Source organism: Mobula birostris, chromosome 13, assembly GCF_030028105.1.
Source record: "Mobula birostris isolate sMobBir1 chromosome 13, sMobBir1.hap1, whole genome shotgun sequence".
Classification (NCBI taxonomy): Eukaryota; Metazoa; Chordata; class Chondrichthyes; order Myliobatiformes; family Myliobatidae; genus Mobula; species Mobula birostris.
The window spans coordinates 3,340,275-3,357,037 of NC_092382.1; the positions used below are offsets into that span (position 1 = coordinate 3,340,275).

The 16,763-nt window shown below is 44.7% G+C and overlaps 1 protein-coding gene across 1 annotated transcript; it reads right to left on the minus strand.

Annotated features, from left to right (window-relative positions):
- Window positions 1-7,725: 7,725 nt before the first annotated feature.
- Window positions 7,726-9,614, minus strand: LOC140207457 (probable G-protein coupled receptor 139). Its single transcript, XM_072275978.1, has 2 exons — window positions 9,515-9,614; window positions 7,726-8,663 (listed from the first exon to the last, which is right to left on the minus strand). The coding sequence occupies exons 1-2, from the start codon at window positions 9,582-9,584 to the stop codon at window positions 7,765-7,767; spliced, it is 969 nt and encodes a 322-aa protein (XP_072132079.1). The 5' UTR covers window positions 9,585-9,614; the 3' UTR covers window positions 7,726-7,764.
- Window positions 9,615-16,763: the final 7,149 nt, after the last annotated feature.

The following is a 16,763-nucleotide window of genomic DNA, read 5'->3' on the forward strand; positions in this document are numbered from 1 at the left end:
CTAGACCACGATCAGGGATGCCGACTTATCCTGGACCACATTTCGGGAAATCTGATCACTTGGCTGTACATCTCCTCCCTGTGCTCAGGAAGAATCTAAACGGCAGGGGTCGAGAGATTAGACAACAAAAAAAGGTGGTCGCGGGGGGTAGGGTGCGACTACAGGATTGCTTCGAGTTGGTGAGCTTGGCCGTGCTTAAGGACTCATCAGAGGATCTGAATGAGCATCACCATGATTGACACGGACTTTATAAAAAAGAGTCGTAGACAAGCGTGACCCCAGCACGTCATTCGGAGCCTTCCCCAGTCAGAGACCCTGGCTGAACCGTACGATCCGCAATCTGCTGAGGACCGAACCTGAATCACTGGCAAATGCTCGACAGCTGTGTCAGGACCTGAATGCCATCACTTTTTACAGGGTGAATCCAGATGATCCCAATGTCCTCTGTGCTCGCTTTGACCGTCAAGACAAGGAGAAACCTTCAAGAACTCGAAAAGCCCCCGATGTTGGTATGATTTGTGTCTCATGGCCGACACGACAGCGTCTTTCGGGAGGGTGAACGACGGCAAGCATCCGGCCCAGACTGAGTACCTGGCCGAGTACTAATGACCCGTGTAAATCAACTGTCTCCAGTTTTCATCGATATGTTTATTGCATAGACAGTCTGAGGCAACTATCTGGCTCAAGCAGACTTCGATTATACCGGTGCCTGAGAAGGACTAACCACTATGATGAAACGCTTTGACAGCTTGATGATGAAGCACATCAAGCGTACAAGATGATGAGAGGCATTGATCGTGTGGATAGTCAGAAGCTTTATCGCAGGGCTTAGATGGCTAGCATGAAAGGGCACAATTTTAAGGTGCTTGGAAGGAGGTACAGAGGAGATGTCAGGGGGGATTTTTTTTCCGCAGAGAGTGGTGAGTGCGTGGAGTGGGCTGCCGGAGACGGTGGTGGAGGCGGATACGATAGGGTATTTTAAGAGACTCCTGGATAGTTACATGCAGCTATGGGTAAGGCTAGGTAATTTCTTTGTAAGGACATGTTCGGCACAGCTTTGTGGGCCGAAGGGCCTGTATTGCGCTTTAGTTTTTCTATGTTTCTATGTTTCTAATTCCGGCCTGAGAAGCGACTTATATCCGCTCAATTTACCTACGGCCACAACAGGTCCACAGCAGAGGCAATTTCATTGGCTCTTCACTCAACCCTGGGACATCTGGACAGCGAAGACGCATACATCAGGACGCTTTTCATCGACTACAGTTCGGCATCCGATACTGTCGTCCCACAGATCTAGTTAATAAGCTTCAGGACATTGGCGTTAATGTCTCCTTAATGCAGTTGGATCTTCGAGTTCCTCAACCGCATTGCCCAGGCAGTTCAGATTAATAAATAAAAACTCCTCCAGTATCTCCATTAGCACATGTACACCGTCGTGTTGAGAGCTTATCCCCTGCTGTACTCGCTTTGTGTTTTTGACTGAGGCTAAGTACAGCTCCAATGATATATGTAATTCTACTGAATAGATAACTGACATTGAACAAATCATAGGCTTGTCAAATCAGCATATAGGAGAAAGATTGAAAATCTGTCGGAGAAGTGCCACAACAGCAACTTCTCACTCAATGTCAGCAGGAAGATGGATCTGATTAGGGACTTCAGGAAGGGGAAAGCGGAGATCCCTGAGGCCGTCCTCATCCGAGGATCAGAGGTGGAGAGCGTCATCAGATTTAATGTCCTATTACTATTTAGGAGAATCTCCCCTGGCACCAGATTAAATAATTCCTCGCGGGTCTGACAGCATGCAGACCCTGTTTCTGTGCAGTGGTTCCCTATGACTGCCTGACTATATGTCTGTATATCTGGATAAATACTGGGATAGGGATGGCCACAGTCCGGGTGCGGGTCGATGGGAGTACACAGATTAAATAATTCCTCACGGGTCTGACGAGCTGGAGACCCTGTTTCTGTGCAGTGGTTCCCTCTGGCTGTTTTACTGTATGTCTGGGTTAGAACTTTATTGTCTCACAGCACCGACCAATCTAGCGAGTCGTTGATACTGTTCAATCCCTCTGTCCATGCACACACTGAATCTTGAAGACTGAGTAAAATGGATGCTTATAGCATGAGAAGATGGAAGCGAAGGTGTGAGATGAGAAGGGGAGTATCACACTTCAGGAATAAACCTTCAGTCCTTCATTAAGGCGGTAAAGGCAGTAGTTCCGGGCTGGAGGTGGATGGGACAGTGGTCCCAGTACAGGGAACAAATCTGTTGCTTCCGCGGTGGTAATGGGGATCATTGGCCCCGATACTATACAACAAAGTGTTCATTTCATCCGAATCCTATCCTTGGTTAGAAATTGCAGGTGAGAAATCCTGGCAGTCGTTGGAGGCTTGGAATTGTGGAGACGTCATATTTTAATTGTGTTGAATATTAACTCGTGGACGATACATTACTTTCTGCATCTCTTTGTCTTGGAGTCGAAAGGTTTTATTTTATGTTGTATAATTGCAATTTCAACTTGTTAACGGTTGAACAAATAAGAGCATGTCATTTTCTGCGATATTTTTTAAGATATGAATGCACTGCGGATTTAAAATACTGCACAAAGTGTGGACATAAGTGAGTTCAATTGAAAGAGAAAGAGAAAGTTAACGACCATGAATGGCTGTATGGGAGTCGTGTGTTTCTAGTTTGTGTTGGGTGGATGATTAAATTCATTTCTTTTTCACCATACGTGAGACAGAAAATTTGCCTCTCCTTACAAGAAATAATTTCCGGGAACTGGTGCAAAATTCGGAGGATACGTTTCTTTCCGAAATTCTATGAAGAGTTAATGTATGTGAGCCGGATCTCCCCACATCTTACTCTCTTCAGTTCTTCAGAATACGTGCTGCGGACTTCTGCTCAGGGAGTTGTTTATTCTGTAGCGATGGCTTTGAAGTAAGACAAGTGTAGCCACGTATGTTTGCTTTGCTTTCACTGCGTTTTTAGTTTGTGTAGTTTTGTGTGTTTCATTTATTATTGATTTCAGAGGGAGACACGGATTCCACACTGGCCATGTGGATTCAGGGTTAAATAGATCGAAACATGAGCGTATCTACACCCGATACGACAAAACCATGATTCAGAGGTAAATTGGCATTCGGATTAATTGCTGTGTACTTGATTTGGGAATTTAGAATTGGTACTTTGGAAGTCTGCTTATTTTAATGAGCGATTTGCTGAGCTATTGTCTATTGGCTTCGTTTAATCCGAATCCTATCCTTGATTAGAAATTGGAGGTGAGAAACATAGAAACATAGAAACACAGAAAACCTCCAGCACAATACAGGCCCTTCGGCCCACAGGTTTTTTTCCGAACATGTCCCTACTTTAAAAATTACTAGCTTACCTATGGCCCTCTATTTTACTGAGCACCATGTATCTATCTAAAAGTCTCTCAAAAGACCCTATCATATTCGTCTCCACCACCGTTGCCGGAAGTTCATTCCACGCACTCACCACTCTCTGGGTAAAAAACTTACCCCTGACATCTCCTCTGTACCTGCTCCCCAGCACCTTAATCCTGTGTGTTCTTGTGGCAACCATTTTAGCCCTGGGAAAAAGCCTCTGACTATCCACACGATCAGTGCCTCTCATCATCTTATACACCTCTATCAGGTCACATCTTATCCTCCATTGCTCAAAGGAGAAATTCTCATAAGGCATGCTCCCCAATCCAGCAACATCCTAATAAATCTCCTCTGCATCCCTTCTCTGGCTTCTACATCCTTCCTCTAGTGAGGCGACCAGAACTGAGACAGTACTCCAAGTGGGGTCTGACCAGGGTCCTATATAGCTGCAACATTACCTCTAGGCTCCTAAATTCATTTCCACGATTGATGAAAGCCAATATACCACAGAGTCAACCTGCGCAGCTGCTTTGGACTCAAACTGCAAAATCCCTCTGATCCTCCACACTGCCAAGAGTCTCACCACTATAATATATTCTGCCATCATATTTGACCTACCAAAATGAACCACTTCACACTCCATCTGCCACTTCTCAGCCCAGTTTTGCATCCTATCAATGTCCCGCTGTAAATTCTGATAGCCTTCCACACTATCCACATCACCTCCAACCTTTGTGTCATCAGCAAACTTACTAACCCATCCCTCCACTTCCTCATCCGGGTCATTTATAAAAATCACGAAGAGTAGGGGTCCCAGAACAGATCCCTGAGGCACTCCACTGGTGACCGACCTCCATGCGGAATATGACCTGTCTACAACCACTCTTTGCCTTCTGTGGACAGGCCAGTGTGGATCCACAAAACAATGTCTCCTTGGATCCCATGCCTCCTTACTTTCTCAATAAGACTTGTATGGGTGACCTGATCAAATGCCTTGCTGAAATCCATATATACTACATCCGCTGCTATTCCTTCATCAATGTGTTTAGTCCAATCGTGAACAAAATCTTGGCAGTCGTTGGGGTATTGGGGACGTCATATTTTAATTGTTTTGAATATTAACTCGTGGGCTATACATTACTTTCTGCATCTTTTTTTCTTGGAGTCGAAAGGCTTCATTAAATGTTGTATAATAGCAATTGCAGATGTTTGTGACCTATTGAACAAATAAGAGCGTGTCATTTTCTGCGATACTTTGAAAATATGAATGTATTGCGGATTTAAAATTAGTACGATGTTTGGACATAAGTGAGTTCAATTGAAAGAGAAAGAGAAAGATTACGGCCATGAATGACTTTAGTGTGCTTCTTTAGTTTGTATTGGCCGGGGGGGAGGGGGGATTGAATTAACCTTTACATACTATTCGGGTCAAATTTGACCCGTTTTGAATTTTGACAGCAGTAAAAACACCCGAAATGCCATTTTTTAGCCGAAATTTGATGACTTTTCCTAAAGTGACTCAAAATGCGCAAAAATGAAAATATTTAAAAAAATATATACTTTTGTCCATGTGCTATAAATTTTTGTATATTGAGGCTGTAATGAGGGGTTTCTTGGGCCCGGTCAAAACTGACCCGGACCATAGTGTGAAGGTATAGAATATGAACAGGTTGCCTGAGTTAATCTTTTTCACCATACACGTGACCAAAAGAATTGTGTCACCTTGCAAGAAGTGATTTCCAGGAATTAATGCAAAATTCTGAGGCTGCATATCTTTCCCAAGTTCTATAAAGTGTTAGTGTATGTGAGCCTCATCTCTCCACATCTTAATCTCCTAATTCTTTAGAATACGTGCTCAGGCCTTTTGCTTGGAAGTTGTTTATTCTGTACTCTACAACTGCCTGCGATGGTTTTGAAGGAAGAAAAGTGTGAGCAGGGATGCTTGCTTTGCTGTCGCTGCGTTTTTAGTTTGTTTAGTTGTGTATGTTTCATTTATTATTGATTCCAGAGGGAGACACGGATTCCACACCAGCCATGTGGATTCAGGGTTAAATAGATCGAAATCTGAACGCATCGACACCCGACACGGTAAAACTACGATTCAGAGGTAAATGGGCATTAGGATAAATTGGTGTGTAGTTGAATTGGGAATTTGTAATTGGCATTTTGGACGGCTGGTTCGTTTAATGAGCACCAATAGCTGCTGGTCAACACTTTAACATGTTGATTTTAAGTTGCAGGACTCCGTTGGAAAAGATTGTTTCGAAGTCATTTGCAATCAGTAGTTCAGCGAATTGCTTATATCGTCAGCACTAATTCTATAAATTATCCAGCCGCTGCTGGGTGGTCAGATTAAATCAGTTATTTCCCTCAGTCCTATTTCTCGGAGCACTGTAACTGCAGATGCCAAATATAGTTGTAAATTGTACCGAAATTTCGATCCTCCTTGTGGAACACGGCTGCCCGCTGCCTTCCGGCCAGAATTCACTCTAATCATCTGCCTTCTGTGAGTAACCCAATTGTGAACCAACCAGCCAGGTTTCCCTGTGTCCCATGCCTCCTGACTTTCTGAATGAGTCCACAATGGGGAACTGATCAAACGCCTGACCAAAATTAATGCACCCAGATCGACAGTTCTGATTCTTCTGTTTGTTTTAATTTCACTTTTTCAAATAATTCTGTCTGGCTCAGAAAGGACAACATGCCATGTTGTCTCTCCGTAGCCAGACTACGTTTCTCCAAATTCTCATTAATTTCCTCTTCAATAATCCTCTCCAGTAGTTTACCCACTACTGATGTAAGACTCCCTGGTCTATAATTTCAAGAAGTGTAGCTGTTATCTTTCGTCAACAAATGAATAACTTTTTCCAACCTCCAATCATCTAGGTTTACCTCTGTGGCCAGCGAAGACACAAATATCCTGTCCAAATCTCAGCAGTAACTTCGCTCGCCTTCCAAAATTACCTTAACTATATCCCTTCCTATATCGGGGAAATCATCCATCATAATGTTTTCCAAGTTTCCAGCGCATCCTCTTTCTCAGCGTCGGCATGATCTGGCGTATCTGCCTTTTTACGATGTGTTCACATTCATCAATGTGTTCAGTGAGGAGCTTCACTTTCTCCTTGGACTCCAGACACGAGTTTTCCTCTGATCTGCCCACACTCTCTCCAGTCTCCTCCTGCTCTTCACAGAGCAACTCCTCCAAGGACTTCTCAACCCCGCTTCTAAGGCTGCAAAGTCCATTGTTAAATTCTTTCACGTCCGCATTGTGACTCGTCATAACCCTATCTGATTCTCTTTTCCTAATTCTTAAGTATCTTTCTTTCTTCCTCTTGAATCGTTCTAATCTTCTTGTCTCCCAGGGTAACTTTACGCTATCATCCTTTCCCTTCCTCAAAGAGACAAGCCTATACTGAACTCCATGTCATTGTTCCTTCAAAAATCTCCACATATCTGTTGCGCGTTTCCCTGAGTACACCATTTCCCAATTTACCTTCCCAAGTTCCTGTCAGGTAGCCCCATAATTCGCAGAGGCCCAATTAAATACATTCCATGCTCCCTGGTCCTATCTCCGTGCAAGGTAAATGTCGGCGAGTTCGGCCCTATCGTCCTGAAATGCTGACCCGCGGAGAGATCTGTCACCTGATCCGTTTCCTTTTCTAATATTAGATCCAGTCTGGACTGTTCGCTATCCGCCTGTCTTCTTATAGTGACATGAATCCTTCCTGGACACAACTGAGAAATTATGCCATAGCTAAACCTTTTACCCTGGGGAGGTGCCAAAGAATATTGTGGAAGTTTCATTTACCCGTGCCAATAGCATGACACGTGTCGATGTTCCCCTCCCAATCGGTTCCTCGCTGTTCCCTTTGCGTTTTTTTTTTGTTAATCTGGTGGGGGGAGTGCTGTATAGAATTCTCCAAATGGGGTGATCGCGCCCTTCAAATTTCTGTGTTCGTCTCACAGTCTATTAACAAACGAACGCTCCACGTTGTCCTCTCTTTCTGCATCTGCGATACCATCCCTGATCTGCCATCGCACTCCCTTTGCACTCTGTTACCCGACCCTCTCCATCTTTCAACTTCAAAAACACGGAAAGACCTGCAGCCATTCCTGCCGTGTGATAGTTGAGTGTCTGTGATAGTTTGTAACATACCTCAACCATTGTAACAAACACGGCAGCAGCATTGAACGTTTGTATTGCTACCGACCTATTCTGTATGAGGTCAGCAATCTTCCGCCAATTCTACAATTTCAGGATAAGCAGGCATATGACTGTTTGGGTTTATGACATATTTGCCAACCCTGTTCATTGGAAAACGGCTTTATTTGAAAACTCCGCTGAATTGCCATTGGAGGCGCGCGTTATCTACACAGATGGCCATTTAATGTAAACACATACTTCATTCCATTCCTCAGCTCTTCTCTGAATTTCCTCTGTGTCAGTGTATAGATACAAGTATTGGTGCACACGCTGAGCAATAGCAACATTAACCCAAATTGTTGTAGGATGTATACCGGGGAACTCAAATATCTGTCCTCGTAAAAATAGTTTTGCTGTTGCCATTTCAGGGAATGGGCTACATAGGGCATCGACAATAATATGAAATTAGCTGAAATAGAAAACAGCAAAATAATCGATTTTCTGCGTTTTTCCACCTCGGCATCTTTCTGATTGTCACTGCTGTGTCGAAGCCTTCTGCGGACTCGAATTGCCACAACGATATGTCTTACGGTTAACCCGTTAAACACCAGGATTAAGCCGATTGGTAGCAATGGTGTTAAAATACTCCCCAGTAATTGGTATGCTCTCCACACGGGTGAAGTGGCGTATTCATATGTGCCGGTGCACCGCCACGGCGTGTTGTCAATGATGACGTAAGGTTCAATGACAAAGTAAGCCGGGACACATCTCCCGCAGCTCACTATAACCACGGTCACGATAACCACCGTTGCTGTTCTCTCGGTGCAGTATCGCTCCCGCAGCTTTCGGCAACATATTGCGATGAAGCGATCGAAGGTAAAACTGACCGTGAACCAAACAGAACAGTCCGTCATTATGACCCGAAATATAACTGTCAGAGCGCATACAGGAGTGATGAGCAGGGATCTGGAATAAATGTAGATATTGTTGGTCTGTTCTACTAAAGCAACAACGATAACTACCATCAGATCCGCTGTTGCCATTCCAACCAGGTAACGGGTGATGCATTTGGAGAGCCCGCATTTTCCCCGAGATAGGATCACAATGGCCGTTAAATTAACTGCAAGAAAATGGAACAAAAAAGAAATACCTTCAGTGGCAACTCTCTGAATGCCTATTCTAAAGATGCTGTGCAGGGTATGGTCTGTTTGGAAGTGGAAAGCTGATATCTAATCGCAGGTAAATTAACCTCGAGAAACTGGAAAGCAAAAGAGAAGAATGGTCAACAGCAACTCTCTGAATGCCCCTAGGTCTGGTCTGTTTGGAAGTGGAAAGCGGGAGTCCAGTGTGTGCGGTCTCGGTCGTTGCACTCCGGCTGGAGGACAATGACGGATGTGAGTGTCAGCGGATTGGCGACCTTCCCACAGTTTAGAGCGAGGCATCAGAGTTTCACGACTCACGTACCGGTGAACGGACGATCATCCCAGTAAACAAGACAATTTCTATTATTAGAGGTGAAGGAGTTGAAGGGATTGTTTGCAGCGGTGACAAAATAGAATCAAAACATACAAAGCACAATTTATCATTTATTGACTTATATAAGAGCAGCCCTACGTGTCGAAAATGGACTGGACAGTCATTTATATCAGCTGCCACGTTGTTATAAGGACGAAGTGTCTGCACTGATAGAGACTCGGGCCTAGAAAAGCAGAGACCAGCATCACTTCAGAAAGCCTAGCGAGGTGAGATTGTGAAACAGTGACAATATCGGCACCAACGTAACTGACAAAAAAAATCACATCGATTAAAGTCCGAAAATGAAAATAAAACAATCAGATGCCTGAACCCTCCATTCTGGAAACACGTTTCAGCCGACGGTCGCATCTGTGCTCAGTAAGAGTGCGGATCCCGCAGCAGAGTAACAGCAAGACGACGGCACCGTACATAAAGTAACCATCTCCGGCATCTTACCGGGGACACCAACCGCTACAAGTGTGGGAAAGTAAATGGCCGCGATGTAGTAAATCGCCTGATATCCCATATTCCGTCAAAAGCAGCGTTCAGTTGTACGGAACGTTTCAGCTGCTCAGATGGACTGGGCATCGGTTTAGCAGACTTTTATTGAGGTGAGAGCAATTCCACTGAGGCAATCAGCGTGGCTATCACGTCAGGGACATTAGTGACGACCAACTGCATAAACACTTATGCAAAACTATTTTTACCCACTGTCCCCGTGTCATGAATTTGACTCCTGAATGGATATTGCAACAATGTACTTTAAAACAAAATATGATGTGAGATTCCCATGTTATTTTCCATGATACCTGGCTTCAGCTATTTAAATAGGATATATTTATACGTGTGCTGCTTTTAAAGTAGACATTCTTCTTGAAGCCGACTTCTTTTGTAATATTTGACCGTGCACATTCGCTTCTGAAATTGAGAGAAGGAGTTTGTTCCGTCGGGGGAATGGAGCAAACTTCTTTATTACAGGAGAACATTCTTTCATTCTTTTCTTTCGTTCGTTCCCGTCATTCCGGGCGCTTTGAGAGTTGGAAATGAGAGTGACAGCTGACATGTGTTACAATCAAATACACTGCACATATTTCTCCAAACAGTTTAAAAGATCCACAGCGATATTCCAGAGACCTGTGATCAAAAAGGGAACGTGCCCTCAGGAGATTCGCGAGAACTGTGGGCAGTTTGAAGAACAATGTTTTCCAGTGCACATGGGCTGTCTGGCAGGAACCTGACCTCTACCGGTGAATGACCTGACCACCTCATACCCGTGACCTGCGATGCAGTCTATTTAACTTTAAACATATTCTCAAACCTGCCACAATTCTACCACTATTTCTCCACCCATTCGCTCTTTGAATAAAAGTAGCAAGTGAAATCTGTGAAATATCCACAGGTTCCCAGGCTGTCTTATTACTTGCCGTTAAGTTGTTTTTTCTCCTGATTTACTGTCAGGTATATTGCCTTTCGAGCGTCACTATAAGAATGTGCAGAACAGCGGATGGGTTCAAGCTCACGTGTCAATCACACTTCTTCCTGCTCTTGCAGTGCACCGCTCCGTGCCTATTGGGATATTCGTAGCGATGAGCGGCCCTCGCCTTATTGGAGGGAGTCTCATCACTCAGTTTCCCTTCTGCAACTCGTATTGTTGTGTGGCTCTCGGTTGACTCGAGAAAGTATCACCTCTGCCTTCAGATTCATCCGTCCCAAATGAATCATTTCGTACCTTTCCGTGTTGAACTCCATCTGTAACTTCTCAGCGCTGCCCTGCGTCCTGTCACTGTCCTGTTGTCATCTGTGACAAACTTTTGTACTCTCCATAATTCCACCAACCTCCACATCATTGCAAATACAATAAACCACCCTTCCACCTCCTCATCCAAATCATTCATAAAAACTCAAAAAGCCGGGGGTTTCAGAACAGATCTCTGCAGGACTCCACTGGTCGCCGACATCCAGAGAGAAAACGCTCCATCCACAACTATCCTCTGCCTTCTGTGAGCGTCAGTTCTGAATCCATCAGCCAACTTTCTCTGGATACCAAACCTTCTGACGTTATAATTGGTCCTACCATGGATATGTTTAACGCCTTGTTAAAATCCATTCATGTCAGATCAATTATCGCCCACTTTATTTCCAGAAGACCACCAAATAAACACGTTCTCCCATCTGTTTCTCTCTTCCATTGTCTCCGCTTTGGCTCGGGCGAGAGCAAAGATGTGAACTGTCCTTATCCTCTGTGAAAAAACTGGAAGTGGTTGTTCAACTCACTGTGAGGACAACTACTCCTTCAGCCCCATCACGGTCGATTGCCTGAAACATAAATCTAAGAGGATCATCTCATCTCGGACCAGAACATCCCATTGACAACATGTTTTCTGGATCTTAGCTACTGGGGGATATTGACTATCTCCAAGAGGTTTGAGTTGTTTAATAAGATACCAACCCAACTTATATGGAGAAGTCTGGATTCGATATACTGATGGACTGGCTCGGTCCTGACAAATCGCGAAGGTGTAAAGGGGCTCGGCTGATGTAGTAACATCACAACCTTCTGTCCTATTTCCAACACCCGCGGTTTTGCTCGCACCTGGAAACAAGCTTCGCTCTGCTGTTTCTTCCGTCACGTATTATGGGCGGCATCATAATGGGCTTCCTTAATACAGTCAATTAATTGCTGCTTGCATTTGTCCTTTCCAATGCTATCATACTCGGTCTGTGATAAAATCTAGCCAAGCAGGAACACTAACCCTTTTATTTTTTTTCTCCCGATCGTCAACTTAAAACGTGTAAATGCAGGAGAGGATGCTTCTGTGCTGAGGACTATCATAAGAACAGAGGGTAAGACAGTGACCCATGAGCCGTTTAGTCATTATTGACAACATTGTCTTTAAAGGCCAGTTCATCAGTTCAACAATCGCACTGTATTGTGGTCGATAGGGGATATTGAACCTCTGTTTTATCTCAAACAGTTTCACTAGATTTTGTGACATTATCTATCCAATTGGTGAACGCATCCACTATGCCGAGGACATAGTTCAGCGCTTCAGGGGATGGAGGTGAAGATCTAGCAAAATAAACCTGCAAGTTAACACATGGTCCTTCTACGGTCCGTGTCCTAACACTGCTTCTCCAGCCAATTTAACTGGTTATTACTGGGCACAAATCAAACAATTCTTACAATAATGTGGTACATCTCCTCGCAATTTCGACCACCAACACTGATTCTTCAGCTGTTCCATAGTTCTGTCTGATCCTTGATGCTCACAAATGTCATGGTGGCAATACATCACCTGGTTTATTTCACATTCTGGCACAAAAAAAAATACCATTATTAATTATAATCCGATTCCGTTCCTGTTTCCCTCGATATTTCCCAAACTCTTCAGATTCCTCTCCACTTTGTACCTTTGCCAACTCCTGATCCTGTTGCTGTGTCATGACTAAGTCTATAGGTATACAGTTTGCTTGTTTCTCTGTTCCCTACCTCTACTCCTGGATTCCTTTTCACCACCCAGCTTGATTCTACTTTGGCTCACTCACCAGCATTCGTGCTCCCTTCCGGGAGAATCTGTAACTGATCCTTCACCTTTTTGTTTAATCCATAAGTGTTTTCACTTCCCTACTCAAATATTTACTTCAACATGGGAGCTGATGGTACTGGTTTCCAATCTTTTGAGATATAACCTCTAGCTTTCCATAACGGTAAATATTCAATCAAAGCACACGCGTATGCAGTGAATGAAGGGAGATGGGTCATGTACAGTCATCAGAATTTAATCTTATTCGGTATCTGTTCAGCACAGAAGTAGTGAGCCAAAGGGCTTGTTCCTGTACTCTACTGTTCCCAGGATCTCAACATCTCCAGCTGATGTCTTCACATTGTAATATCAATCTATCAATCATCAACTGCCCATTCTCCTCCATTCATCTCGTTCTTCAGCACTGACGAATGTAATAGAGGACAGGGTGTCTTGCCACACAGGAGCAAACTCTTTCGCCCACCATGTCCCTGACGAGCGGAGCATTCCCGACTGAGCTGTGACGTAACCAGTGACGCCAATTTCTCAGGACGTCATCAATCAACCAGATGCTGCAATGTGGAAATTTGGATTATTCCAAATGTGAAACATGACCTTCCCTCGCATTCCTATTCACAAACTAGTTCAGCGCTGCACAGAACAACATAGACATAATTTTATCAATGGAAAATGCATGGCATATTGCAGGCAAGTCTGAAGCTATCATAGGGAACTCGAAATGAATATGAAACTATGAGCGGGACATAACTCGATTCATGGTGCAGTGCACATTGAGAAATATGTAACAGAATTGGCAAACATAAGAGAGAAGATACACGGTGAAAGTTGCAATTTAGAATTGCTGAGTGGAAATGTATTCATATAAATGATGCTGGAACATGAAACGCTCTTCCTCGGTTGGTCTTATTTCGATCAAATTATTAATCTAATTACTAACTTATTGATATAAATTATTGATTTTATTTAATTTGATTATTTTCATTCAACATTTCAAAGGTGATTTTGCCAAACCACAGAAAGTTACAGACCACGTGCTGCTCAACTGGCTCTATGTGTCATGGTCCGGATCGGGGTCCCTTTAAATTTACCTTGTTTATGTTACGATCCGGACCGTTGATTCCCTGTTTTCCAGTGTCCCTCGACTTTGGTGATTAGAGGCAATTAACGCTCGGCTGAACCGGTAGTTTATAGTCTCCGGCTTTCAGCCGTTCGGCGAGGGAGCGTCTGCAAAGTCATCTATGGTACGGTGTGCCGATGTCATCTGGCCAGAGCAAGCCTAGTCTCTGCCGAAGCAGTGCCGTAATTCGCCTTTTCCTCACCGGAGCATACCTGCCCAGTTACCTCGCCAAAGCGAGCCCGCAAAGTTTCCTCACCGAGGTGGGTCCGTCAGTTAACCCGCTGGAGGGAATCAGGAACCGCTGTCTACTGTTCCCGGGCCGAGTCGAGAGCTCCCTGCTATCCGGAGGTTCCAAGTCAAGTCCTGGCTCTGGCGGCGTTCAAGCACCAAGTCAAGTCCTTTTCCTGGCTGCATTCAAGCACCAAGACAAGTCCTGGCCCTGGCGGCTTCCCAGTTCTGAGTCAAGTCCTAGCCCTGGCGGTCTGTGATTCCTGTCCTACCCCCTTGTCTGAATCCCTTCTCTGCCCCTCTCGCCTCTCACCCTCGTCTGCAGCCCCCGCCTGTACTTCGGTCTAGTTCTATTGTCGGAGCTAGATAGATACTGTCTGGTATTCATTCGTGTTGGTCTTGTCTTGTCTTGTTCTCGCCTCCGTGGGGTAAGTCAGGCCGTCTTGCCGTTGCCCCGCGGAGGGTCATGAGTCCCGGCCCTATGTCCTGTACCCAAGGAGGGGTCCGGACTTTGTGTTCTGTGTATGTGTCCATGGTTCCATGTACCTGCTCTCCCGAGACCGAGGCTCTGTTTTCCTTGTCCCTCCTCTCCCTAGCCCATGTCATGTTCATGCCTGGTTCTGGGGTCCGAGCCCGAGACAAGATCCAGGTACTGGGTCCTTGCCCAGTATGGGGCTCGGCGTCCATACCCTAACCTCTTCATGTCTCCTCTAGTTCTGGGAGACGATTCTGAGTCCAAGCCCAGACCCTTGGTCCCAGCCTAGTAGTAGTCCTGGGTCTTTCTCCTGCTCCTGCCTAGTTCTCCTGGTATCGAGCAATGAACTAAATCTAAATAACCTCACAAGATGTGTTTTTCATTTGGGTCCACCCTTGCTCCCTATGCCCCCGCCATTGTGACACTATGCGGTTGACTAACAATTAGCGTGGAAAATGATTCCGGGCCGAATGGTCTGTTTGCCAAATGACTCTACGACGCTGAATGTCCAGCTCAATACAACCGTCTTCATTCATATCACAATTATAACATAAACCGACTGCAGGAGACGCTTGTTCTAACAATAGCTCAGGGAATACTGAATCTATATTAAGATTATTTACTAGGTTTCAGGAACAGCGGGAAAGAAGGAGAAAAAATACTCTCGCTCACAGTGAATCAGGTCTCACAGGCACAGGACAGGGGCGACACACGTAACGGTGGAGCCAAAGCAGACAAATACAAAAGGAAACCCACACCCCCACAATGTAAGAGAGACTGACAGATACAGAATGAAACCCACACTCTCACACTGTAACAGAGACTGACGGATACAGAATGAAACCCACACCCCCACAATGTAACAGAGACTGACAGATACGGAATGAAACCCACACTCTCACACTGTAACAGAGACTGACAGATACAGAATGAAACCCACACTCTCACACTGTAACAGAGACTGACAGATACAGAATGAAACCCACACTCTCACACTGTAACAGAGACTGACAGATACGGAATGAAACCCACACTCTCACACTGTAACAGAGACTGACAGATACAGAATGAAACCCACACTCTCACACTGTAGCAGAGACTGATAGATACAGAATCAAACCCACACTCTCACACTGTAGCACAGACTGACAGATACAGAATGAAACCCACACTCTCACACTGTAGCAGAGACTGACAGATACAGAATGAAACCCACACTCTCACACTGTAACAGAGACTGACAGATACAGAATGAACCCCACACTCTCACACTGTAACAGAGACTGACAGATACAGAATGAAACCCACACTCTCACTCTGTAGCAGAGACTGACAGATACAGAATGAACCCCACACTCTCACACTGTAACAGAGACTGACAGATACGGAATGAAACCCGCACTCTCACACTGTAACAGAGACTGACAGATACGGAATGAAACCCACACTCTCACACTGTAACAGAGACTGACAGATACAGAATGAAACCCACACTCTCACTCTGTAGCAGAGACTGACAGATACAGAATGAAACCCACACTCTCACACTGTAACAGAGACTGACAGATACAGAATGAAACCCACACTTTCACACTGTAGCAGAGACTGACAGATACAGAATCAAACCCACACTCTCACACTGTAACAGAGACTGACGGATACAGAATTAAACCCACACTCTCACACTGTAGCAGAGACTGACAGATACAGAATGAAACCCACACTCTCACACTGTAACAGAGACTGACAGATACAGAATGAAACCCACACTCTCACACTGTAACAGAGACTGACGGATACAGAATGAAACACACACTCTCACACTGTAGCAGAGACTGACAGATACAGAATCAAACCCACACTCTCACACTGTAACAGAGACTGACGGATACAGAATTAAACCCACACTCTCACACTGTAGCAGAGACTGACAGATACAGAATGAAACCCACACTCTCACACTGTAACAGAGACTGACAGATACAGAATGAAACCCACACTCTCACACTGTAGCACAGACTGACAGATACGGAATGAAACACACACACTCACACTGTAACAGAGACTGGTGTGTATGTACAATATGAAATGCACACTCTCACAATGAACCAGGGAGTAAGATTTAAAGAACCCCACACTCTCATTCTGCACCAGGGACTGATATCTATAAAATGATCCCCACACTGTCACATTGCACCGGGGACTATTCCTCTACACTCTACCGGCGACAGGCAGGTGGAGAATGAAACCCACACTCTTATATTATCCGACTGAATGTCTCCCGTTTGTCGACTGTCTCTACATTGCTGTCGTTCTCTCTCACTAATTCCGCATTTTATG

What these genes read in the sequence shown, in the direction of transcription:
- LOC140207457 (XM_072275978.1), bottom strand. Translation starts at nt 9,584, where the DNA reads ATGGGATATCAGGCGATTTACTACATCGCGGCCATTTACTTTCCCACA. An exon ending in TGTAGCGGTTGGTGTCCCCG is followed by an intron (nt 8,664 to 9,514) that starts GTAAGATGCCGG and finishes ATTTTCTTGCAG; the next exon opens with TTAATTTAACGGCCATTGTG.